The sequence below is a fragment of the Dipodomys ordii genome, unplaced genomic scaffold, assembly GCF_000151885.1.
Source record: "Dipodomys ordii isolate 6190 unplaced genomic scaffold, Dord_2.0 Scaffold22, whole genome shotgun sequence".
NCBI classification, from domain to species: Eukaryota; Metazoa; Chordata; class Mammalia; order Rodentia; family Heteromyidae; genus Dipodomys; species Dipodomys ordii.
In genome coordinates this window covers 14,905,933-14,932,411 of record NW_012267238.1, presented here as the reverse complement: position 1 = coordinate 14,932,411, position 26,479 = coordinate 14,905,933, and the positions used below count along the sequence as shown (strand labels likewise).

The following is a 26,479-nucleotide window of genomic DNA, read 5'->3' as shown; positions in this document are numbered from 1 at the left end:
TGATAACAATACACAGAGACTGAACTCTCTGAAAGGTGACCTCTAGTAGAAATGATCACTTAAAATGTACTCAGTTCTCATTAGCATTGAGTATTTAAATTATGACAATACAGTAAAGGAATAGACACAAGATCATACAATAGAAACATAAAAAACACATTTCTTTTTTAAAAATGCATTTTACCTTTTAATTATATTTTATCTCTATCAACATGTCAGTTTATAAGTACAATGAGCCATGATTGATATCACCCCTTCCAGCATTCTGCAGTTAAATTTTTTGTTATCTTTAAGTATTATACAGAGTTCAACATGTCAGTTTATGAGGATAATGCATCTAGATCAATGTCACACCTTTCATCATTCTCCCCTCAACTCTCCCAAACCCACCCCTCCCCCCAAATTTTCTAGCTCCATTTTCACACCTATACCTTGAAAGTATGGCTGCCTTTGCCCACTCTTCCTTTCTCCATTTGTCTACCTCCTTCTCCTTGACTCCATCTTGCCACCACAAGTTGCAGTTTCCTGGTATTCATTTGTTAAACTGTAAGTTTGTGGTTCAAAGGAGTTGTACCATTGGAATCCTTTTCAGTATATATCAAACTTCATATGTATATATGTGTACATATGTTTACATATATATTTAATTTAGAGCTAACCTCCACATATAAGAAAAACATGCAATCTTTTTGTCTCTCTGAGCTTGACTTACTTCACTTAACATCATTTTCTCCACATCCATCCATTTCCCTGCAAATAACACAATATCATCTTTCCTGATCAATAAGTAAGATTCATAGGATATATATGTGTGTGGTATATATATATATTATATATGTAAATATAATGTATACTCATATATATACACACACCATATTTTCTTAATTCATTCTTCCTTTAAAGGGCATCTCCAAAAAGCCAAAAGTGGAGGTATGGTTCAAATGGTAGAATGCCAACCTGAAGCAAAAATGCTAAAGGACAGTACCCATTCCCTGAGTTCAAGCCCCAGTACTGGCACAAAGAAAGAAGGAAAAGAAAGGAAGGAAGGAAGGAAGGAAGGAAGCAGAAGGAAGGAAGGAAGGAAGGAAGGAAGGAAGGAAGGAAGGAAGGAAGGAAGGAAGGAAGGAAGGAAGGAAGGAAGGAAGAGAAAATATAAATTTTGCTGGAGGACCAACCAAGAAGAAAAAGAATGCTGGGGTGAACATAAATAACCATAGCTCCAGCTCTTCTAGTGGATGAACAAGGGAAGAGGTTGGGATCACTAGAAACAGGACCTATAGGACAAGAGACCTGCTGCTGACTCTGTAGGAGCCTTGTGAGAGCATGGAAGGAGGCTGCACCTCGGAACCAATGACTGATGCTAGGTGAAAGGCCACTGGTGAAAAGCTACTGCTGAAAGAAACTCTATGGTCTTCATTCTCTCTCTAGTGCCTGCTATTGACAGACTTTAATGGAAAACCTGCTGAGAAAGAGTTGGATGTCAGGAGCTAAGCTCCAACCATAAACCAGAGTGTAGAAGGTAGATCTGGAGGTGAAAGAAATAATCTGGGAAAAAGCTCAGTATTTCAGAAAAAATTACAAGTCTAAATGAGTTAGTACACCTCTTGACTCACAATGGAGTTAATGTCCCATGAATTGAAATGTGCATTGAATCTACCTACTAGACATCACACTTGGCAATACAGCAAGTTCTGCCCAGTATGGGAGAAAACCTCTCTACTTAAAATATATTTATTTCTCATTAAAACCAGGTATTCACTTATGGCTATGTAATAGAACAATAAAGAGAGTGCAATGTAACAGAAAAATCAATAACTTCTACTACAAAATTTCTGTTTCATCTCTTTGTGTTATTTCAGAATGAAATCTCACTAGCCTGGATAAAGACCAAAATTAGCAATACAATTGCTGCTGAAACATCTGAAAGTTAAAAAAAAAACCCTTGGGAACCATCTGTTTTTGTAAAACACATAGTACAGTGCCAGATACTTGACAAATACATTTTAAATAATAAAAATAAAACCTCTGTTGAAAGTAATATTGGGATCTTGGTTTTTATCCAAGACGACGGTGAGGTTTAAAGAGGTCACAGAAAATGCTGCAGGTCACACAAACTAGTCGGGTGACATCCACACTGCCTGAATTCAAAGTTGTTCATCTCTATGAACTCCTTTAAGGCTCAAAAAAAGCCAGGTTCTGGTGGCTCATACCTATATTTCTATCTACTCAGGAGGCTGAGAACTAAGGATTGCAGTTCAAAGCTAGACCAGGTAGAAAAGTCCCTGAGACTCTTATCTACAATTAAACAGCAGCAAAACCTAGCTGGGAGTGGAGCTGTGACTCATATGGTAAAGTGCCAATCTTGAGTGAAAAAAGAGACAGCATCCAGGCCTTGAGTTCAAACCCCAGTAATCTGTACATGCATGCACAGGCACACACAAATAAAGCTCAAGAAGATAAGTAATGAAACAGACTCAAATGACACCATTAAAGGATCATGGAGAAGGGAGGACCTCTATGATGAAAACTTTAAAAACCTGAAAAAGGTCATCAAAACAGAACTAAGAAAGTGGAAAAACCTCCCAAGCTTCCAGATTAGAAGGGAATACTTCCCAAAGCTATCTACAAATTCAATGCAGTATCTATCAATATCCCAATCTCATTCTTCAAGGAAATAGATGAGGCAATCCAAAAATTCATATGGAACAATAAAAGACCTCGAATAGCAAAAACAATCCTTAACAGAAAGAACAGTGCTAGGGGAATATCAATACCAAATTTCAAACTCTACAACAAAGCCATAGTAATCAAAACAGCTTGGTACTGGCACAAGAACAGACCTCAGTACCAATAGAATAGAATTGAAAACCCAGAAATGAACCCACAGACCTATAGCCATCTAATCTTCAATAAGAGAGCTAAAAAAAAACAGAATGGAAGAAAGAGAAACTCTTCAGTAAATGGTGCTGGCAAAATTGGTTAACAACTTGTAGAACACTAAAGCTAGATCGTTCTATATCACCCTGTACCAGAATCAACTCCAAATGGATCAAAGACCTCAGAGTCAAAGCAGATACTCTGAAAACATTACAGGATGGAATAGGAGAAACCCTAGGTCTCCTTGGCACAGGTCAAAATTTTCTTAAAAGAGACTCAGAAACACAACAAATCACAGAAAGTTTGGACAAATGGAATTGCATGAAATTGCAGAGCTTCTGTATGGCAAAGGACATAGCTAGCAAGATCAATAGAAAGCCCACGAATTGGGAGATCTTCACTAGCCATACAACGGACCAGGGTCTCATATCTACAATATACCTGGAACTCAAAATATTAAATCCCGGGGGGCAAAGAGAGGATGGGAATAGATGGGAAGGGGAAACAAAGGAGGAGGCTACAATGTTTGATAAGAAATGTACTCATTATCTTGCCCATGTCATTGTAACCCCTCTGTACAGTATTTTCACAATAAAAAAATAAAAATTCAAAAAAAATTAAATCCCCCAACAACAAATCCTCAAAGAAACAATTGCCCAATAAATAAGTGGGCTAAAGACTTACAGAGAAACTTCTCTGAAGAGGAAAGAAGGATGGCCAATAGACACATGAAGAAATGCTCAACATCCCTAGCCATAAAAGAAATGCAAATCAAAACAACATTGAGATACCACCTCACCCCAGTTAGAATGGCTAAAATCAAGAACTCTAATAACAACAGATGCTGGAGGAGATGTGGCCAAGAGGGAACGCTACTGCATTGTTGGTGGGAGTGTAAACTTGTTCAGCCACTTTGGAAAGCAGTATGGAGGTTCCTCAAAAGACTTCACATAGAGCTCCCCTAGGACCCAGCAATCCCACTTTTAGGCATTTACTCAAAACAAGACCATACTAAAGCTACCAGCACAAGTATTTTTATTGCAGCATTATTTACCATAGCTAAAATATGGAACCAACCCAGATGCTCCTCAGTAGATGAATGGATCAAGAAAATGTGGTATATATACACAATGGAATTCTATGCCTCCATCAGAAAGAATGATATCACCCATTTGTTAGGAAATGGAAAGACTTGGAAAAAATTATATTAAGTGAAGTAAGCCAGGCCCAAAGAAACATAGGTCCCATGGTTTCCCTTATTTGCAATAACTAGTATATGCCTGAGACAAACAGAAAGGCAGGTAAGTTGATGTTAAGCGAAACGAACCCCAAGTTAAGGACTCAAATATTTTTTCTTTCTTGCCATTGTGTCTAACATATTTATAAGATGATTTCTATGTTGTTTTGTATGTCCCTCCACCATGGTATAAGCCCTGTTTTCACTGTATTTGATGTTGGTATAATTTGTGGAGGGGAAGGGAAAAAAACAAATTGTTTAAATAGGGATACAAGTGGACCCATTGCAACAATGAGATGTAGATGTTATGTCGAAAATGAACTTTACAACTTTGGCGCAGGGTGGGGGGGAGATGGAAAGGGATGGTAAAGGGAAACAAAGGAGGAGGCAACAATGCTTGATAAGAAATTCACTCATTACCTTGCCCATGTAATTGTAACCCCTCTGTACGGTATTTTCACACACACACAAAAAAAAACCCTCAATACAGGGGAGGAAGAAAAAGAAATAGTTTTTGTACTTAAGGAAGAAAAAGAAGTATTTGGTTGGTATTCAAAGACTTGCCTGCCCCAGTTGGCTTCAAACTGTGATCCTCAGATCCCAGCTTCCTGTGTAGCTAGGATTACAGGCATGTGCCACCAGCACCAGGCAAGTGGTAGATGTTTTGAAGGCTGGAGTCCTAAGATGAAAAAGAATTGGGTAGTGTGGAGAAACTGAAATGAAAAGAAAGAGTACAATGGACCCAAGGAAGAGAAGTTGGCAAGAACCAGGCTATCGACTAGCCTAATAGGCTCCCGAAAGGTTTGCATTTTATTTCACACACAATAAAATGTTTGATTTAAAACCAAATCTCCCGATAACTGTGTGGAGAAAATATAAAATTCAGTTCAGAGGTCAATGATAGTCACCATCTGGCCTCCACAGTCCATGGTGGGAATCATGCGGTTCCCTCTAAGAGAATTTCCCACCCTGTACCAGACCTGTCCAATGGAACTTTCTGCAAAGATGGAAATGTCTTCAGTGTTTCTTAAGCACTGGCAACGCTCTAGTGTGACCCAGAAACTGGATCTTTAAATGCTAAAGTATTTAAATTAATTTATTTAAATGTATCCAGCCACACGTAGCCAATGGCTTTTGCTGGACTGCACAGGGTAGCAGGGAGCCCACGGTGCCGGGGAATTTCCACTTCTAATCCTGCAGCCAGGGGCACGAAGAAGGCCTAAATGCTACCCGCAATCCTGCGCATCTGGAGGGCGCGGAACCTTTCTTTCCAGAATGCAGCCCATCGCGAGCGCACGTCACGTGGCCTCACCAATGGCGGCAGAGAACTAACGGATCCCAGGGCCTTGTCTCACCTGTCAGCTCCACAGCTGGATTGCCTTGTCACCCTTTTCTCCCTGGGCTCCCACACACACACAAGTGAGCCGGGAAGGAGGGAACCGAGGCTGACCACCAGGTGGGCTGGTGGGTGTGGGATGAGGACGAGGATGGCCAGGCGGTCCCCTCATTGGATCAGCTTGTGGCCTTGCTTGGTGAGGCCTGACATGCTGCCAACAGTGAGCCCAGCAGGTGGTCACTGGGAAGGGATGAAGTGAGCTTCCTTTCAGTCTTGGGGTCCCCCCAGGGCTCTGCTGGGGGCCTTCAGATCAGACGTGGTGCCCTGAGGGCTGGCACATGGATCTTGGCGGGGTATACGACTACCCTGACCTTGATCTCTCTCTCGTGCCAGGTCTGAGCCAGGACCATGGGCACTGTGCTGGTCACCGGCACCAGGCTGGCTCCTCTGCCCCGCAGAATCTGCAGCACCCTCCCGCACTGGGCGCCCTCTGGGCCCGCCCGAGGCTGCCAATCCAAGGTCCACCCCTTGCAGCCAGTGCACCTGAAGAAGCGCGGGTTTGAAGTCATCAGGACTCCACCCATCAACAAGGTAAGTGGCCAGTTCTGGCCCAGGGATTATGGGGCCGGCAGGGAGGACACATTGCCCCTTGGGTCCTGGCTTCGAAGGGTCCTGTCATGTGGGTGCCTTTCCAAGGCTGTCTGGTTTTGCCTTGAAGCAGCTTGATGTAGTGCTGTTTGGCCTCTCATCTCCTTCTACCTACCCTTTCTGCATGGAGAAAAGGGACCTAGCAAGGCAGAGTTTAACGCCTTCTGCAAAAACAATTACAGACCAAGGGAAGATTCCTATGGCCATTCTGACTAGAGTGACTGGTTCTCTTCATGGATACTGACCCTGCCGACCTTGGACAGTTTGTTAAGCTTCTGTGAATTCAGTGAGGGATTCCTTATCTTTAAAGAGCTATAACCCTCTTTGGAATGTTGAAAGACTGAAAAAGAAAATATAGGCACAGTATCTGACACTAGCAAGAAAAAAAAATGTCAGCTAAGGTTGGGATTATTATTATTTTGAGTCCGGTCATGGGGCCTGAACTCTGGGCCTGGGCGCTGTCCCTCAGCTCTTCAGCTCAAGGCTAGTGCTCTACCACTTGAGCCACAGCGCCACTTCTGGCTTTTTTTTCTTTTTGCTGATGTGGTGCTGAGGAATTGAACCCAGGGCCTCATGCATGCAAGGCAAGCGCTCTAACACTGAGCCACCTTCCCAGCCTGGGACTATTATATTGGGGAAAACATGCACTTGAGAATGGGAACAGAAATTCTAGAATTATAGAAGGTTTTTTGTGTGTTTTGAAATTATAGAATTTAGCCAGGTGCTAGTGGGTCATGCCTATAATCTAGCTATTCACAAGGCTGAGATCAGAGGATTGTGGTTCAAAGCCAGCCTGGGAAGACAAATCTTGGGGGTAGGGGGCTCTTTTCTCTTCAATTAGCCAGCAAGAAGCTGGAAGTGGGGTGTGCCTCTAATGATAGAGCACCAGCCTGAAGTGGGAGAGTCAGGAAAGAGCACAGGCCTTGAGTTCAAGCCTCAGAGCTGGCATACATTTTTTTTAATGCAGAATTTTAACCCTTGAAAGGGCATTAGAGATTCCAATTCAAACATCTCCTTTCACAGAAAAGGAGACAGAAGGAACTTTCCTAAGGCTACCACCTATTTATTTACAACTTGGAATTGAAGTCTCTAAAGTTTTAATAGACTTCATCCTGATACTAAGATCAGTGTATGAACCTAAAAGCAGAGTATTTGTTTCTGGGAATAGAGTCAGTGCATTTGATTCAGATTATTGGATTGGGAGCCATAGAAGGAAGAAACCTAGGTATGAGGCCTTCTCCTCCACCTCCTCACAAGAACTAGACAATTCAGTGGACTTCACTGAGGCTCAACAGACTTAGAGACTCACCACTCATACCTTATTTGGTTATTGTGACAAACAGATCATTGAATTTGAAATCATATTTTAAACTATCAATGCTAAGTGCTTGCTACAAGGCAAAAATGTTTGGGGCTGGAAAGGTGGCTCAGTGGTAGAGCGCTTGCCTTGCATGCATGAGGCCCTGGGTCCGATTCCTCAGCACCACATAAGCAAAAACAAAATAAAGCCGGAAGTGGCGCTGTGGCTCAAGTGGTAGAGTGCTAACTTTGAGCTGAAGAGCTGAGGGACAGCGCCCAGACCCAGAGTTCAGGCCCCATGACCAGACCCCCCCCCCAAAAAAATGTTAATACTGGGTACTGTGAAATTCAAATGAAACAAGTTATGAAGAAAACGGTGTTTTTTAAAGAAATGGGAACATCTGTATAAAGCTAAGTATTGTGATTAATTAAAAACCTCTACCTATCACACTGACCTCTTACTATACCCCAAAGAGGTCTTACATGTTTTTTACTTGTCTCCTTTCCAAATGTATGGTGATTGTATCAGTTTAAATTACTTTGGCATTGTTAGAAACTGGTTAAAGCAAACAAAAAGCTCCTTTAAACCAAACAGAACCATGAGGGAAAGTTGCCGACAAAGCTTGACCAAACATTTCTAAAAATTTGGTTTCTATTCTGGGTCTCTACCTTGCCTCTGCAATGTTAGCTTCTCTCTCAGCTTCCATCCAATGGATCCCCATCTCCTATCCACACACCACACCAGCCAGGGACACAGATAGTCTCTTCTAGGGGTGGGAGGAGGATGGATTTCTGTGAAGGCTCAGAAAATGAGTTCTTCTCATTTATAGGCCCTGCATTATTTATTTACCATTCATAAATCAGTCATCAGTAACTTAGGCCAGCTACAACCTACCCTTGGAGTGGAAGGTACATGTGTTTGTAAATATTTGGGCTCTTTGTTGTTGTTGATGGTTGTGGGTTTGAACTCTGGGCATGGGCACTGTCTCTGAGCTCTTCAGCTCAAGGCTAATGCTCTACCACTTGAGCCACAGCGCCACTTCCAGTTTTCTGGCGGTTTATTGGAGATAAGAGCCTCACAGACTTTCTTGCCCGGGCTGGCTTTGAACTGCGGTCTCAGATCTCAGCCTCCTGAGTGGCTAGGATTAGAGGCATGAGCTACCAGTACCTAGCTTATATGTGGACTCTTAAGGTAGGCCACCTGCACCATCTGGCTTGGTGTATGGCTTGCTCTCTCTCTCTCTCTCTCTCTCTCTCTCTCTCTGTATATGTGTGTGTGTGTATGTGTGTGTAGATATATATGTATATGGTTTTCCTATAATAAGTCTGGATGTCATTCATCAGGAGGAGGGATGGATGCGGGAAAGCAAAATAGTAAGTTTCTAAGGTGGATTGCTTCATTATAGCAAAAATGTCTTTAGAAGTATGGGCATATTATCAACCAACATGTATTGCTTCATGAGTAATTTCTTTTTTATTTTAATATATGTTTTTATTGAAAGATGCTGTTTAAAGAGGTTACAGTTGCATGAGTAAGGTAATGAGTACATTCTCTATCAAGCACTGTTACCCCTTCCTTTGTTTTTCCTTCTTGGTCAAAGTTACCCCTTCCTTCATTCTCATCTTCCCCTTCCCATCTCTATCCTTGTCACATAGTTCATTTTTCATATAATGTACATTGGATATAATGACTACATTTGCTCACCCTTCCTTCATCCATTCCCATGCCAACCCCCCATGCCCAAAACATGTTTCCACTTTCTGATTTTCATACTGATAAACACAGTGGTACTTTACAGTATAGTAGTCATTCAGAGGAGTTACACCTTTGGACTCCTTCCCTAAGTAATATCTTCCTTTAGTCAGTTTGGGTGTAAATGTATTGAGCTCTCTATATATTATCATACATAGTTGTATTTTAGATCTAGCTTTCACATTATGAGAGGAAACATGTTCTATTTGTTATCTCTGAGCCTGGCTTACTTACCTTAGCATGACTTTTTTTCTAGGTCTATCCATTCCCCTGCAAATGACATAATGTTATTCTTTTTAATGGATGAGTAAAATTCCATTGTATATATGTACTATACCATATTTTCTTGATATACTCATCCACTGTAGGGCATCTGAACTATTTAAATAACAGGTTTTATGCAGCAATGAACATGGATATACAAGTGTCTTTTATGTAGTCTGTGCTCACTAACTCTAACTTAAATCTCTAATATTTCTTTACTGTCTTTTCTGACTTATAATGCTCTGGGTAGATGTCAAGGAATGGTATCACTGGATCATAGATTAGGTCTATGTTTAATTGTTTGAGGAATTGCCAAACTGTCTTCCAGAGTGGTTGTACTAGTTTACATGCCCCCAAGCATCATGAAAAGGTCAGGCCACATTGAGGGATGGATAATCATTCATTTACATTATTTAGGAGGAAATACATTCACATCACAGACAAGAATGCTTTTTTTAGAGAACCAATGAGTACAGTTTAAAATGAAAGGCATTTCAAACCCTAAGATATATATTTAAATGTTTTTTTCTCTCATGCATTTGTTTCTAACACATTTATAAGATTACTTCTTTGTTGCTTTGTATGTCCCTCCCCCACAGTTTAACCCCTGCTTTCACTGTATTTGATGTCTGTATAATTTGTGGAGGGGAAGGAGAAAAACAAGTTGTTTAAATAAGGATACAGGTGGACCCATTGCAACAAATGAGAAGTACAAGTTGTCATGTCGAAAAGGAACTTTACAACTTTGGTGGGGGGAGAAGATTGGCAGGGGGCAGGGGAGCTTGGGAAGGGATGGGAAGGGTAAACAAAGGAGGGGGCTACAATGCTTGATAAGAAATGTACTCATTATCTTGCCCATGTAATTGTAACCCCTCTGTACAGTATTTTCACAATAAAAAAATGAAAGGCATTTCAGCAAGAATCCAAATATTAACACCTGCTGGCAGGACAGGTTAGGGAAAGGAGTCCCATTGCACTGCTTGGGGGCATGTAAACTAGTACAACCACTCTGGAAGACAGTTTGGCAATTCCTCAAACAATTAAACATAGACCTAATCTATGATCCAGTGATACCATTCCTTGACATCTCTGGAGTCAGTCGACTCTGGTCTCAAGTGAAGAGAGTGTCTAGGATACAGATTCCTTTCCGGTACACTTTCCCCTTTGGGAGGCATTGAGGAAAGAAGGAAACAATGGAGAAACATCCATGCTGGGGGATTGTGTGGACACCCTTCTTTGGCATGTCACCCTCTGGCTGTAGCCAACGGCATTCAGATTGACTCCCGGGAAGTCTTGAGGCTTGTGTTAGGTTAGCCAGGACAATATACTTAGCACAGAGGACACAGAAGAGCAGGGCAGCTTTGAAAGCATCGTTGGTACTGTGATTAGAGGCCAGGTCTGTGGTGGAATTTTTTTCTAGTACAAAGGGTGCTCTTCCAGGACAGGGATTAAGTTTTGTGTACCTGTGACTCGCCTGGCCCTGTGGCAGGACAGTTCCTGAAGAAGGTAGAATTAACATCAAATTGTTGGAATTTATCCGCTGAATTTCTATTTGATTTTTTGACAGATCAGAGGGGGTATTTAAGTTGAAACTTGATGCTATAGGCTGATCAGGAGGTAGACTCCTCTAGAGAGCATTAGCTACCGAACAGGGCAAGCATTTGCTGCTGCTCTGTCATGCCGACTGGGTAACCCTGGTGAATTTTACATGCTTCTCAGGCCCTGGGGTAGCACTAGTGTGTGGATCACAGACAGTCTTTGCCTCCATGAAAAGTGCAGTGTGTTTACATCCCACATCATTACATTTAGAAGAAAAACCTTTTTAAAAATATCAAGAAAAACAGCCAGGTTCTGGTGTCTCACACCTGCAATCCTAGGTACTCAGGCAGCAGGATGGCAGTTTGAAGCCATCCCAGGCAGGAAAGTCTGTGAGACTCTTATCGCCAATTAAGCGCACATGTGCATGTGTGCACATGCATACACACACACACCAAACAATAACAACAACAAAAGAAACAAAACAATAAACAGAAGTGGACCTGTGGTTTGAGCAAATCAATTCAAGGGCAGTACTCAGGCCCTGAATTCAGGCACACGTGCACACGTGCACACGTGCACACGTGCACACATGCGCGCACACACACACACACACACACATACACACGAGATCCCATAGGGCTTTTCCATTGTTTGGGAAGTGGGCAAGACTTACCCATCTTGCCTCCAAAATTTCAATTCACTGTGATGACAGGCCATTGGCTGTGGCCAATTTAGCCATATTCCTGTTGATGACAGAACTGATACTAGATGTTTCCAAGTTTCCTCCAAAGCTCTTGATTTTTCTAAAGGATGAAAAATCCATCGATTCCTCTTCTAGCTCTCTCCTTTTCTCTTGGAAACTAATACCCTGTCTTTTTTCTCGAATTTCAATTATAGGCTTGTTCCATTGTCCATGTAGATGGTGGTAACAAAGGAATCTTTGAATCAATCATGTTTTACTTCCTTAAATAGGAACTATCAGCCCCATTTTATAGAGATGTCATCCCAAGCAGATATTCATAAAATGTAACAGATGAGATATCAACATGTTTTGGGCCTAAATTTATCTATAGCTCCCCCATCCTGCTTTTTATGGTGCTGGAGAGAGAATCTAAGGTCTCATATAGGCTAAGTATGCAATTTACCACTGTGCTACACCCCCAACCCAATTTATCACTCATTTTAGGAAATGTATCTTAATTTGCACTGCTTAAACTATATTGGAATTCCCTGGCATTTGTAATATTACTCTTGTTGTTGCTCTGCTGTTGTTGTTTTTTTCTTTTCCTTTGTGGCACTGAGCATACCACTACTGGCTGAACAGTTTGTCTTCCATGCTACACAGACAGCACATGGAGGACAAAGGCGGACTTGTGTGGAGTGACATTCTCTCAGCTTGACCTGCCACACTGAATAAACATTTAGTCAAGCAGTGCTCCTTTCCTCTCAACTTGGTTAATGTTACTCCTGCATAACCCAACACGCTCCTTGCCTAGAGAAGAAATGCCTACAAATGGCCCATTTTGATGGGCCCTAATCTTGCAATCATTCCATCAAAGTATGTGTTATTTTCCACAGTGAACAGCCTTCCTCTTTTAATCAGTTATATAACTTTTGCCATAATATTTCACTGACCCTTCTCTTGATTGTCTTTTGGTTTTGTTTTTTATTCTCAGTCTCTTGAGTTTGATATTCAGGGAGATAATGATTGAAAAGGGTACTTTGTCAAATCACTGTGATTGTAGACCAGTGTGAAGTGGGCCCTCAGACACAGCAAGGCACGGTAGGAGGCAGCCTTCCCATGAACACTTGACACACTTCCATCCATGGAAGCATGAGGCTTAGTGACCAGAACCCAGCATCAACTGCTTGGGGTGGAGGTGACATCCTTCTACATTCTGTGGTGGTTTAATGAACTCAACACAGTTAGGGTTTATCATTTTCTCTTTCTCTTTCTGGTGTTTAAACTTGTTTGGTTTGCTTGTTTATCTAGTGCTCCAGCCCGACTTTTTGCTAGTTATTTTGACAGTGGCATCTCTCAGACTTTTTTGCCCAAGTTGGCCTTGAGCCATGACTCTTGGGATCTCACCCTCTTGAGTAGCTAGGATTATAGGCCCAAGCCACCAGTGCCTGACTATGATTTGCCTGTGAATGAAGTACATATTTGTGCCCATTTTAATCGTCACAGACTTCACTTACCCACCATACAGGAGATTATGGCCGGGTTTTATGAAGCGTTTGAAGACTCTGCCCAAGACAGATATCAAATGCTTTCCCAAAACATTTGCTTCAAATATGATTGAAAAAGAAGCAACAGATTAATTAGTCAGCATTAATTTCATAGGCAGAAATGAATTCTAAACCTGGGTCCCTTGTGCAATGAGTCAAGGCACAGAAGCTCAGATATCATTCAGGTATTTTAGGAATTGAGTCTTTCCCCATTTAATATTGTCCTATTTTCATGAGAGGTAAGAATTTGGTGTTGGGCTTTGTGCTTGGAGGAGCTAAAACTCACATTATTCAGACTAAAGGTCAAGCAGTTCTAACAAAGTGAACCCCAAATTCAAAGGCTTAAACAAGATAGAATTACCCCCATTCTCATATAAACAAATCTGGGTAGGCACTCCTGCATTGGCTTGTGGTTTGACTCTATTGCTCTGTCATTGTCCCTATGCATTTTGCCTCATGATCCAAGATGGCTCTCTGGCTCAACTGTCAATTCACTACAAAATGGGAAGGGGAAATTCTCTTTAAAAAATACATACATGTATATATATATATATATATATATATATATATATATATATATGTATATATATATCATTGTATTGCTGTTATTAAGGTGTTATATGGAGGGGTTATCATTCCATACATCAGGTAGTAAATGCAATTCTTTTTGAAAAATGTCACCCCTTCCTTTGCTTCCTCTCCCCACCCCATTTTCTCCCTTCTGTCCCTGCCCACAAGTTGCATAGTTAATTTTTTTACATAGTGTATAAGCACCTTTCAAAAGTCTCAAATACACTTCTACTCACATCAGGTGATCATAATTTGATCTTATGCACACTTAGCTACAACAGAACCTGAGAAAGTTAATCCTTGATTGATCACCCATGTTTTCAGCTAAATGTACAGCACCATTAAAGAAAGAGAGAATGACTATTTGGGGAATACTACCATATCATGTTGATCTGTAGCTCATTCTTTTTCATTGTTAATTTTTCTAAATCTTAAAAAAATCTGTCTACATGTCATTAATACTATGTTAGTACTTTCAGGATGGAAAAAACTTTTCTCCTAGAAATTAGTTCCCCAATCTGAAGTGTTTCAATCCATTCCTCTAGGTCAAACCAAACAGGGAAGGAGGCCTCAAACATACCTTATTTAAAAACATATTTTATTTATTTATTTTTATAATTTAATTTTATTGTCAAGGTGATATACAGAAGAGTTACAATTACATACATAAGGTAGTGAGGTCATTTCCTCTCAAACTTGTTACCTCTTCTCTCATTTTTCTCCTACTTTCCCTCTCTTCCCAATCCCCCTCCCAAGTTGCACAGATCATTTCCAACATATTATCTTGTGAGTATTGCAGTTGCATTGGTTCATCCTTTGTCCTTTGTCTCACCATTTTGTTGTTCCCTTTCCCTGCCTTACTTCAGATTAACATATATACAATACTCAGGGTACCAAAATCAAATACAGTGACAACAGAGGACAAACCATAGGGGAAAGAAAAACAAAAGAAAAAGAAATCACTTAATACATTAAAAACAACAAAAACAAAGAAAAGTCTCTTGTTTCCATATCTTGAAGTTCATTTCACTTAGCATCACCTTATATGGTTATATGTACATAGCTATTGAGCTATTCTGGTCATCTGCTAAGACTATCTTAGATATATACTAATTATTACAAATGAGGGAAGCCATGATAATCTGTTTCTTTGGGTCTGGCTTATCTTCACTAATATGATTTTTTCCCAAGTCTTTCCATTTCCTTAGAATGGGACTATGTCATTCTTCCTCATGGAAGCATAGAATTCTATTATACACACACACACACACACACACACACACACACACACACATATATATATATATTACATTTTCTTGATCCATTCATCTACTGAGGGACATCTGGATTGGTTCCATCTCTTAGCTATGGTAAATAATGCTGCTGCAATGAACATGGTTGTGTTGGTAGCATTAGTATGGCCTTGTTTGTGGTCATTTGGGTAAATGCCCAGAAGTGGGATTGCTGGGTCATAGGGGAGTTCTATGTTTAGACTTTTGAGGAACCTCCTTACTGCTTTCCAGAATGGTTGAACAAGTTTACACTCCCTTCAATCATGTAATAACGTTCCCTTTTGGCCATATCTGTTGTTACTAGATTTCTTACTGGGGTGAGGTGGAATCTCAATGTTGTTTTGATTTGCATTTCTTTTATGGACAGAGATGTTGAGCATTTCTTCTTGTGTCTATTGGCCATTCTTATTTCCTCCTCAGACAAATCTCTCTTTAAGGCTTTAGTCCACTTATTAATGGGATGGTTGTTTCTTAAAGGATTTGTTTTGGGAGAATTTATTTTTTTGAGTTCTAAGTATATTTTAGATATGAGGCCTGTGTCCATTGTATGGCTAGTGAAGATCTTCTCCCAATCTGTGGACTTTCTATTTATCCTACTAGCTATGTCCTTTGCCATGCAGAAACTCTGCAGTTTTATGCAATCCCATTTGTTCAACCTTTCTTTGATTTGCTGTATTTCTGGATCTTTATTAAGAAAATTTCAGCATGTGTCAAGGAGCCCTAGATATTCTCCTATTCCTTCCTGTAATGTTTTCAGAGTATCTGCTTTTACCCAAGGTCTTTGATCCATTTAAAATTAATTCTGGTGCAGAGTGATATACAAGGATCTAACTTCTACAGGTGTTTAACCAATTTTTCCAGCACCATTTTTTGAAGAGATTGTCTTTCTTCCATCCTGTTTTTTGTCTTTCTTATCAAAGATTAGGTGGCCATGGGTCTTCAGGTTCATTTCTTGGTCTTCAGTTCTATTCTATCGGTACTCAGTCCTGTTTTTGTGTTAGAGACAAGCTATTTTTATTACGATAGCTTTGCAATAAAGTTTGAAATTTGGTATTGATATTCCTCCAACACTGTTCTTTTTGCTAAGGATTATTTTTGCTATTCGGGGTCTTTTTTTGTTTGATATGAATTTTTTATAACTTCTTCTATTTCATTAAAGAATGAAGTAGGGATATTGAGGGATATTGCATTGAATTCGTAGATAGCCTTTGGCAGTATTGCCATTTTCACGATGTTAATCCTCCCAATACAGGAGCATGAGAGGTTTTTCCACTTCCTTAGTTCTACTTTAATTTCCTTTTTCAGGTTTTTAAAGTTTCATCATAGATATCCTTCACTTCTTTGGTTAAGTTAATTCCCTAGGTATTTTATTTTGGGGGGAGTATATTACAAAAGGAGCTGCTTTCCTGATTTCAGCCACACTCTTCTCATTATTGGCATACAGAAAAGCCATTGATTTTTGAGGGTTAATTTTATACCCTGCTACTTTGCCAAAGTTTTGCTTCAGTTCAAGTAACCTGAGAGTGGAGTCTATGGGGTCCTTTAAATATAGGATCATGTCATCTGCAAAGATGAAGAGTTTTACTTCATCTTTCCCTATTTGGATCCCCTTTATATTTGCCCTTTGCCTTATTGCTCTAACTAGGCATTCTAATAGAATATTGAAAAGGAGTGGAGAGAGAAGACATCCTTGTCTTGTTCCTAAACTTAGAGGAATGGTCTTAGCTTTTCACCATTAAGTATAATTATAGCTGTAGGTTTTTCATACACAGCCTTTATTATATTGAGGAATGTTCCATAGATACCTAGTTTCTCCACAGCTTTCGTCATAAAGTGGTGTTGGATCTTGTCAAATGCCTTTTCTTCATCTTTTGAGATGATCATGTGGTTGTCCTTGCTCCTGTTGATGTTATGACTTAAATTAATAGACTTGCATATATTGAACCAGATTTGAATCCCTGGAATGAATTCTGTTTGATCATAATGTATGATTTGTTGATGAATTGTTGAAGTCGATTGACCAGAATTTTGTTGAGAAGTTTTGCATCGATGTTCATCAAAAGAAATAGGTCTATAGTTCTCTTTCTTTGATGAGGCTCTGTCTGGTTTTGGGATGAAAGTTATGCTGGCTTCATAGAATGAGTTTGGTAGTGAAGTTTTGCTTTCAATTTCCTTGAAGAGTTTGAGAAGTATTGGTGTGAGTTCTGCTTTGAAGGCCTTATAAAATTCAGATGTGAATCCATCTGGTCCTGGGCTTTTCTTGGGTGGGAGGTCTCTTACTGCCATTTCTATTTCATTGCTTGTTATGGGTCTATTTAATTGGTTTAAATCTTCTCGGTTTAGTCAAACATACCTTGACTACTCTCTTTCTATCAGACCCTGTGGTTAGGTTAACATTGCCAACTTGATTTGATCAAAATGCCTAGATTAGCAAAGCATGCCTTTGGAGGTATCAGTTATGGCATTTTTAGAGAGAATTAGATCATGAAGACTCTGAACAAATTAATCAACTAATGCCTTGAAGGATTCATGATTTGATGGCATTGTTGTGAGCTGGTAAAAGGAAGGAAGAGGGGCATCCTTGGAGAAAGTAGGTCGGTGGCAGTACATCTTTGGGACTATGTATTGTTCTGACGTCTTCTTGTATTCTATTTTCCCTACTTCTTGGTTATACTCCTCTGAAATGATATTCTGCTCACGCATGTGGGGCCAAGCACTCATGGATTGAACCCTCAGAAGCCCTTATTCAAATTAAACCTTTTCTCCTTAATTGCTTGCATCAGGTATTTCATCACAGTAACAAAAAGTAACTAATGAGTAACTAATGTAGGCCCCACATTGAATCTACCAGAAAAATCCTCTATCTTCAGACTCAATCCAGGGTCTGACCCCACCACAAGCTCCACCTTGTTTCAAGCCCTCTGAATGCCAACAGCAGCCTTCCAACAGGTCCCCTCACATTTATCCTCAACACATCAAGTGATTATTTCATGTTCTTTGTTAAATAAGTGTTTGTGTGATGTTTGTGAAGACTTCAGAAAGTTGGCTTATGTTCATGAATATTTAATTTATAAAATCATGCTACTCTGCTGCTCAGAATCTTACAAAGTCAAATAGTTTACCATTTCTTACACACTTTGGGCTCTCTTTGACCTCATCCTTTGCTCCTCGTCTACCTCATTCACTGCTCCAACCACACTGACATCCTGGCTGTTCCTAGCTAGTGCTAGCATCTTGCACTGGCTGGTTGCTCTTCTTAGCCACTAGTGGTTAGCATCCTCCTTTTTTCAGGACTTCTCATTTTATTAATAACTGAGAAGAAGCCCCACTATCCACTAGGACTCCTTGGAGCCTCCAATGTGATTCTGAGCACCTCCTGTTCCCCAGTCTTGCAGGGGTCTTGATGGAGATAAGAAAAAACATGGCAGGGATGCTTTACCCCCAACAGTCTGAAAGTTGAGCAAGTGTAAATTAGAAGCAAGGAGTTCTGGAAAGAGATTTGCTATTCCTGGCACCTGACATTTATACTCAGAAAGTGTTTTCTCATAGGCATGATTGAATTATTCTTCAAAGAATGTGAATTGTGTAAATATGAAATGGAATCTACAACTATGAGTATTGCAATAAAGATACAACTTTCAGCTGGACACCAGTGGCTCATATCTGTACTACTCAAGAGTCTGAGATCTGAGGATCACAGCTCAAAACCACCATTAGAGCACTAATTTTAAGCAGAAAAGCTCTAGAACAGCACCCAGGCCCTGAGTTCAGCCCCAAGCTCAGAAATAAATAAATATATGTTTATATGTGTATATATACATAAACATGTATATACGTATATATACATATATGCACATGTGTATGTGTACATATATGTATGTGCACCTATATGTATATATGTATGTATACATGTGTGTATATGTGTGTATATGTATAGATATACATATGTATAACTTTGGAATATGGCTTGAAAGTAAATGTATAAAAATGATTATGACATCTTTAAGTATCTTTTGTAGGTCTGGTTTGGTGGAGATATGTTGTTTCAGTTTTTCTTTGCTATGGAAGGTTTTTATTTGACCTTCAGTTATCAAGGACAGTTTAGCTGGGTACAGTATTCTTGGTTGATAGTTGTTTGTCTTTAGGGCATGGCATACATCACTCCAGGCTCTTCTTGCTTTGATTGTCTCTGCTGAGAAATCTGAGGTGATTCTAATTGGTTTACCTTTATAGGTGATTGATCTTTTCTCCTTAACAGCTTGAAGGATCTTTTCCTTGGTCTGAATTGATCCTGTGCAGATTATAATGTGGTGGTGGGATGGCCTGTTCTGGTCTTGGTGGGAGTGTAAACTTGTTCAACCACTTTGGAAAGTAGTATGGAGGTTCCTCAAAAGACTCCACATAGAGCTCCCCTATGACCCAGCAATCCCACTTTTGGGCATTTACCCAAATGATCACAAACAAGACCATACTAAAGCTACCAGCACAACTATGTTTATTGCAGCATTATTGACCATAGCTAAGATATGGAAACAACCCAGATGTCCCTCAGTAGGTGAATGGATCAAGAAAATATGATATATATGTATACAATGGAATTCTATGCCTCCATCAAAAAGAATGACATCACCCATTTGTTAGGAAATGGAAAGACTTGGAAAAAATTATATTAAGTGAAGTAAGCCAGGCCCAAAGAAACATAGGTCCTGGTTTCCCTTATTTACAAAAATTAGTATATGTCTGAGACAAGCAGAAATGGTCAGATAAGTTGATGTGAGGTGAAATGAACCTCAAGATAAGTATTCAAATGTTTTTTCTTTCTTTCTATTGTTTCTAACATATTTATAAGATGATTTTTTTGTTGCTTTGTATGTCCCTCTCCCACAGTATAACTCCTGCTTTCACTGTATTTGCTGTTGGTATAATTAATTTGTGGAGGGGAAAAGAAAGAACAAATTGTTTAAATAGGGATACAGGTGGACCCATTGCAACAATGTGATGTACAAGTCATTATGTCGAAAAACTAACTTTACAACTTTGGTGAGAGGGGGTGGGAAGGGATGGGACGGGGACACAAAGGAGGAGGCAACAATGCTTGATAAGAAATGTACTCATTACTTTGCCCATGTAATTGTAACCCATCTGTATGGTAGGTATTTTCACTATAAAAAAAAAAGATATGAGTCAGGAGCCAGTGGCTCACGCTTGTAATCCTAGCTACTCAGGAGGCTGAGATCTGAGGATCACAGTTCAAAGCCAGCCAGGGCAGGAAACTCCGTGAGACTCTTACCTCCAATAAAACACTAGAAAACCAGAAATGGTGCTATGGCTCAAGCAGTAGAGCACTCTTCTTTTTTTTTTTTTAAATTTTATTTTATTTTATTTGTGAACAAACTGTAAGAGGGGTTACAATTGCATGGGCAGGATAATGCGTACATTTCTTACCAAGCATTGCAGCCTCCTCCTTTGTTTACCCTTCCCATCCCTTCCCATCCTCCCCCCTCCCCCCCCATCCCAATCCTTCTCCTTCCCCCCTCCCCCACACCCCCTTCCCCTCCCCCTCCCCCCGCACCGACGTTGTAAAGCTCGTTTTGGACATGACAACTTGTACTTCTCATTGTTGCATCAGATCCACCTGTATCCTTAAACAACTGGTTTTTCCCCATCTCCTCCACAAGTTATACTGACATCAAATATAGTGAAAGCAGGGGTTATACTGTGGGGGAGGGACATACAAAGCAACAAAGAGATAATCTTATAAATTAGAGCACTCTTCTTGAGCTGAAGAACGCAGGGGAAATGTCCAGGCTCAGAGTTCAAGTTCGACTGACAAAAAGAAAAAAACTAGATTATATTCAGACTCGGCCCTGGTAGCTCATTCCTATAATCCCACCTACTTAGGAAGAAGAGATCTGAAGATCACAGTTCAAATCCAGCCCAGACAGATGTTCACAAGACTCTCATCTGCAATTAAACAGCAAAAAGCCAGAAGTGAAGCTGTGACTCAAGTGGTAGAGCACTAGACTTGAGCACAAAATTCAGGGACAGTTGATAGGCTCTGAGTTCAAGCCCCAGGACTGGCACAAGAATAAAAATGATTGTATTGGGGAAGTGGGATGATGGGAGATATATTCCTTCTTTAATCTTACATTGATTTTTCAATTTTAAGTTTGAGTTTCTATTGGAAGTCAAGTTTGTAGAGCCAAATAACATTCAGATCAATCTTTGGAAATGGACCCATCTGTAAACTCTGGTGGGAGCTCTCTTAAACATTATTATTATTTCAAGCTTTTATAATTAGTTACCTTTTAGAGACAATAGGTTTACATTCATGTTATAACCAAATGTTAACACAAGGACCTGCTTCCAGTCCTAAAAGCAGCTGTAAACAGCAATATCTAGCAGAGCTTAAAGGCAAATATCAATCAGAGTTACCTGTGGCTTGGCTCCAGCCAGGAGCAGTTGGGATCTGAAGTCGGTCCAGGTCTCAGTTCTATATAGGGTTTCTTTAAATGCTTTTTCAGACTTATCTACAGCTTGTCTGTAATATCCAGTCTCTTTCAGTTATCTTTTAGTCTTGCTGGCTGGGGGTTATAGATGTGTTTTACTTTGCATTTTTGTCATTTCTACCAACGATTGACTTATTATCTGCCCTTTTCTTTCCAAATTCCAGTCTTCTAGTGAGAGGTCTTTTGATTTGTATGGTCCTTGCAGAAAAACAGTAATGTGCAGCACTTTTGTTTGTAAAGACATAGATTCCAGTCAGCTTCAAAACCTTCGCTTTGATGTGTAGGGAGTACATTGAGAAACCCTTTGGGGTCTGAGTGCCTTTCTGAAGCAGAGCACAAAAGATGCTCTATGATTTGAGATGAAAATCTGACCGATATCCTACAACTGAGGGTGCCAAGGTCAGTGGCTAAAAGCATGCATTCATTTTGTACCCAAAAGGTTGCCAGGCAGCTTGGTTAAAACACAGCTCTTACCAAAAGGACAGAGTAATGAGTAGAATATACCCAGTCATTTGAGGAGCAGGACTTTTGATGCAATGATCAGACCTTGAATAAAAGAAAATTAAAACTGCTCTGGCTTTTAAAGGTGGTTACTGGAAACTAGAAGGGCTAGAGGAAATATCAGCAACTCGAAAAGGTAATTTTTAAAAGAATTTTATCTCAGTCTGTATTATTTCGTCTTGTACTACAGGCAGCCCCAACACAACCTGTGCTATAACACACTGTGGTATGGGAGTCTGGAGAGAGCAGGCTCTATTGAGCCCTTTGTTTTGTTTTGTTAGCTCTTTTGGAAAACAAAAGGAAAGAGTTCATATTTCCACAAATTGGTATCTCTTCTGAGTTGTGGGACTATCTAATAACTTCCCAACCAGATGTGGCCAACCAGTGTACAGTGGGGCCAAACTGTCTCCATCCCCTCCTGGTCTTCAAAGAAGTGTTGAGACTCCAACTCAGATTCCTATTATACTGACTTCCCTTTGGTAAGGTTACAGAGGGAAAACATATAATTATTATAACTAGCTCTGTAGGGGGGGGGTACTAAGGGCTGGAGGCATGATTCAGCGGGAAGCAGCAAGATCCTTAGCTCAAACCCTGGTTTCACTTCTTGCCCAGACATATGCATATGCTGAGATCTACTTTGTGTAAGCTTCCCATTATGGTTAAGGTAACAGGCACACACCACTACATCCAGTTCTCCATTGAAAAGGAGTCTCAATAACTTTGCTTACTGGGGTAACTTTGAACCACAATCTTCTCTGTCTCAAGTAGGTAAATTATAGGCAATGAACCACTGACCCCTGGCAACAGCTAGTATTTTTTAATAATATAGAATGTGCCAGTAATTGTTCTAAGCAGTTCACATACATTAACTATTTTATTACAATACCTCTTGAAGTAAACACTTATTTAAATGTTACAGATGAGAAAACAGGCATGAGGGGGTTAGTCCACTTGTTCATGGACATGCAACAGATCATGACAAAGCTGAGTCTCATGCCCAGATCATCTGGGTCCACACTCACACCCAGCATACTGCACTATTACTTCCAGCGTACAAGGATCCAGTCACTTGGAATTGCTGAACAAAGTCTGATGTGCTGTGTCCAGAGTAGCAATTGGACTATTCCTGCTCTTTACTATCTGAATTGTTATTGCTTACACTAGTTGTTAGATTCAGCAAGTCTTGCAGTTGGAGAGAGGTTTATTTTATTTTGTTTCTCACTAACCTTGCTAGGACTGGCCTTGAACTTTTGATTCTCCTGCTTCTACTTCCTGAGCAACTGAGATTGCAGGCATGTTTTACCACACTGGTTTGAAGGGAACTTTAAAGATCACTAGATACCTTTTCCTCAGTATCTAAATGTGTATAATACCCTTGACTTGTTTGTTTCTGTATTAAAGTTGCCAATAGACATTTGTTGATTTTCTTGTTCCATCCTAGGCAGAGGAGTCCTTGTGGGAAATAAAATGTTTCTTTTTCTGTCTATGAGGAGATTGCAGTATAAGACAAGTACAGATAAAGACCAATGAATAAAGAAGCAGTTTCAATTTGGTGGGTTGGTTTAATGAAGAGCATATGTGCAAGTGTTAAAGTTAACTGTGGAATGGAAGAGTTGGAGTTGGCAATTATAAGTGGAGAAAAGAGAACTTGTTCTAAGTCATACTATGAGAATGGTATTACATCTGAGACTAGCCAGGGATTACTTTTATGGTCGAATGTGCAGAAAATATGCAATATATCCTGTAGAGGTTTCATTTTCATGGACCTGAATACCTTTTTTAAGTCTCTAGTTTGACAAATTGAGAATGTCCTATATTTAGATCTAGTCTTTGATTTTATTCTTTTCATTGATGGTATGGTACACAAAGCTGGAAGGAGCATCATACTCATTGGACTATTTATCAAAACTTTGCCCTCTATACATCACCCTTAAAATTAAATGAAAAAAATACTTCAGAACACATTAGGACTCAGCATTTTACGGGCAGCTACGCTACACTGCTTTCCTTCATACTGCCACATGGAAGCTACTTGATCATCATCCTTTTAGCATTTCACATGTGTAGGTAATTGTGGTTCTGTTACAAATCTGGCATCACTGTACATTTATTAGTCTGGACATCTGTCTCTATTGACTTGTGCCATCTCTACATCCAGGATACTGTCTTGGGTAGTGGCCACCTTCCTCCTGGCATACCCTCAAGAAGCATGAGCGACATGAGTTACATTTCCTTGGCCACACGGATCAGAAACCACTAGAGCAAAGACAGACATATGTGTTCGCATTTTCCATCTCTTCTGAAACAGTGAAAAATGTCACTTGACAACATACATTCTTTTGTGATTTTTCCCACGGGACACTTGGGTGATTTCAAAACCTAGAAAAATCTTTGATACTGGCTATGGACATTTTGAAAATACATTTCTTTCAAGAGAGTCGTCTGTTCTGAAGCATTTCATTAAAATCACAGCATCTTTCTGATGAGATTCTTTGTTCTTAACCTTGGGTTGCTTTGAAGACATTAAATTTAGATGTGCTACAAATACCAAGAGGTTGAAGGATTTGGGTGGGTGAGCAAAGTAGTCAGACCACACACACACACACACACACACACACACACACACACACTGTGGTGCCTGTGACCCTCAGCAAAGCACACAGCCTAAAACCTAGAGACTTAGTACAGAAAGCCCATGCTTTTGGCCGGGCTTGACTGTGCCTGGAGTGTGTTCTCCAATTGTTCACACGTCAAAATTTAATCCCCACTGGGAGATGTTCAGAGGATGGAAATTCAGTCTGGTTATGACATTTAAAGGAAAAGGCCTCTGTGAAGTGATTAGGATTAAATGAGGTTCTCAGAATAGAGACCCAAGATTGAATACTGCTGACTTTCTAAGAAGGGAGAGAGACCAGAGGACCCATAGACAACCATATACACATTCCCTAACTTTTACCATGTGATGCTTTGTGCTAACCTTGGACTCTGGAAGCAAGAAGGACATTGCTACTTGTAATATCTTGACCTCCAACCAGAGAGCCATGAGCCAAAATAACACTCTTCATGAAATTATTCAGTTTCAAGTACTTAGTAACAAAAAGTAGACTCATACAATTCCCATTCTAGCTCTGCCATTCACTAGACACAGGAAGGGCCCACTTGGGCTTGGGAGTCTACTTCCCTTCCCTGAGCCTTACTTTCTTCATCTGTGAATAGAAATGATAATAAAAATTCACCTAACTTGATAGGTTGCTACAATGCTTAATTGAAATAATGTATGCAAATCATACAATTAAGTGTTAGCCCACATTGCTAAAGCCTGTTGTCACAATGTGTTCTTAATACACTGAGTGAAGCCTGTCACTAGAATGATAGGCTTAGATCCCTAACTAAGCAGACATTCTGGAAAGATGGGGGAAGATGATAAAGGACCATCCTTTGCCCTAGGCATGAGCTATGTCTGTTTGCAGCAGACTTGATAGGAGAGAAGCAAGTCAGGCAAGAGACAGGCTGGGCAGAAATTCCATTGATAATTTCTTTGTAGTTGATGGAATTGAAGTTTGAATAATCCAGACTTTTGTCTAAAAGAACTTGATATAAAAATGTCCCTAGAAGAGAAATTTAAGTATCATTTAACTCTGATACTTCTAGAAGTCAAATCTGATACAGAGGTGAATGGCTGCCAATAGGAATCAGCATTTTGTCCCAGTGTTTTATCATATTTTTTTGCCTGCGACCAAGACACAAATTTGTTATCTGACACTCGCTTTCCCTCATTGGTTGGCACTCTTCCATCTGAGCCATGCCTCTAATCCTAGAACATTTTTGAGCTGGTCCTGGGCTTGAACTTGGGCACTGTCCTTAAGCTTTTTTGTTCAAGGCTAGTGCTCTACCTCTTGAGCCAGAGCTCCATTTCTGGTGTTTTTGGAAATAAAAGTAGCACCACATTTCCTGTCAGGGTGGATTTGAACCATGATCCTCAGATCTCAGCTTCTTGTGCCCAACTCCTAGCACATTTTAATCATTTTTAAAACTACTTGTAAAATAAATCCAAATTTACCTGGATAGTAAACTTTCTCCTTATCCCTCTCTCCCTATCATCACTAAAACATTCCCAGTCTTATGAGCTATGAGAGCCAGGCAGCAAGATAAGAGAATGTCTGCAGCTATAGTTTAGCATTAAATATTAAAATGATGCTTTAAATTAACCTAAATTAGGTCTGTCTGAGCCCATTTACCCAGCTCATATCAGATTAAACAAGGTGCTTTGATAGAGTCCCCATGCACTCTGCTGTATATAAATGATAAATAATTACATGCATTATTTTATTTTTATTTATTTATTTTATTGTGAAAATACTGTACAGAGGGGTTACAATTACATGGGCAAGATAATGAGTACATTTCTTATCAAGCATTGTAGCC

The 26,479-nt window shown here is 40.0% G+C and overlaps 1 protein-coding gene across 1 annotated transcript in view; it reads left to right on the top strand.

The window, feature by feature from the left end:
- Positions 1 to 5,858: 5,858 nt before the first annotated feature.
- Positions 5,859 to 26,479, top strand: part of Me3 (malic enzyme 3, NADP(+)-dependent, mitochondrial) — a 200,179-nt gene continuing 179,558 nt past the window's right edge. Inside the window, exon 1 of the mRNA XM_013013980.1 lies at positions 5,859 to 6,041. Within this exon, the coding sequence (XP_012869434.1) occupies positions 5,859 to 6,041 (183 nt within the window). The remainder of the gene's footprint in view (positions 6,042 to 26,479) is intronic.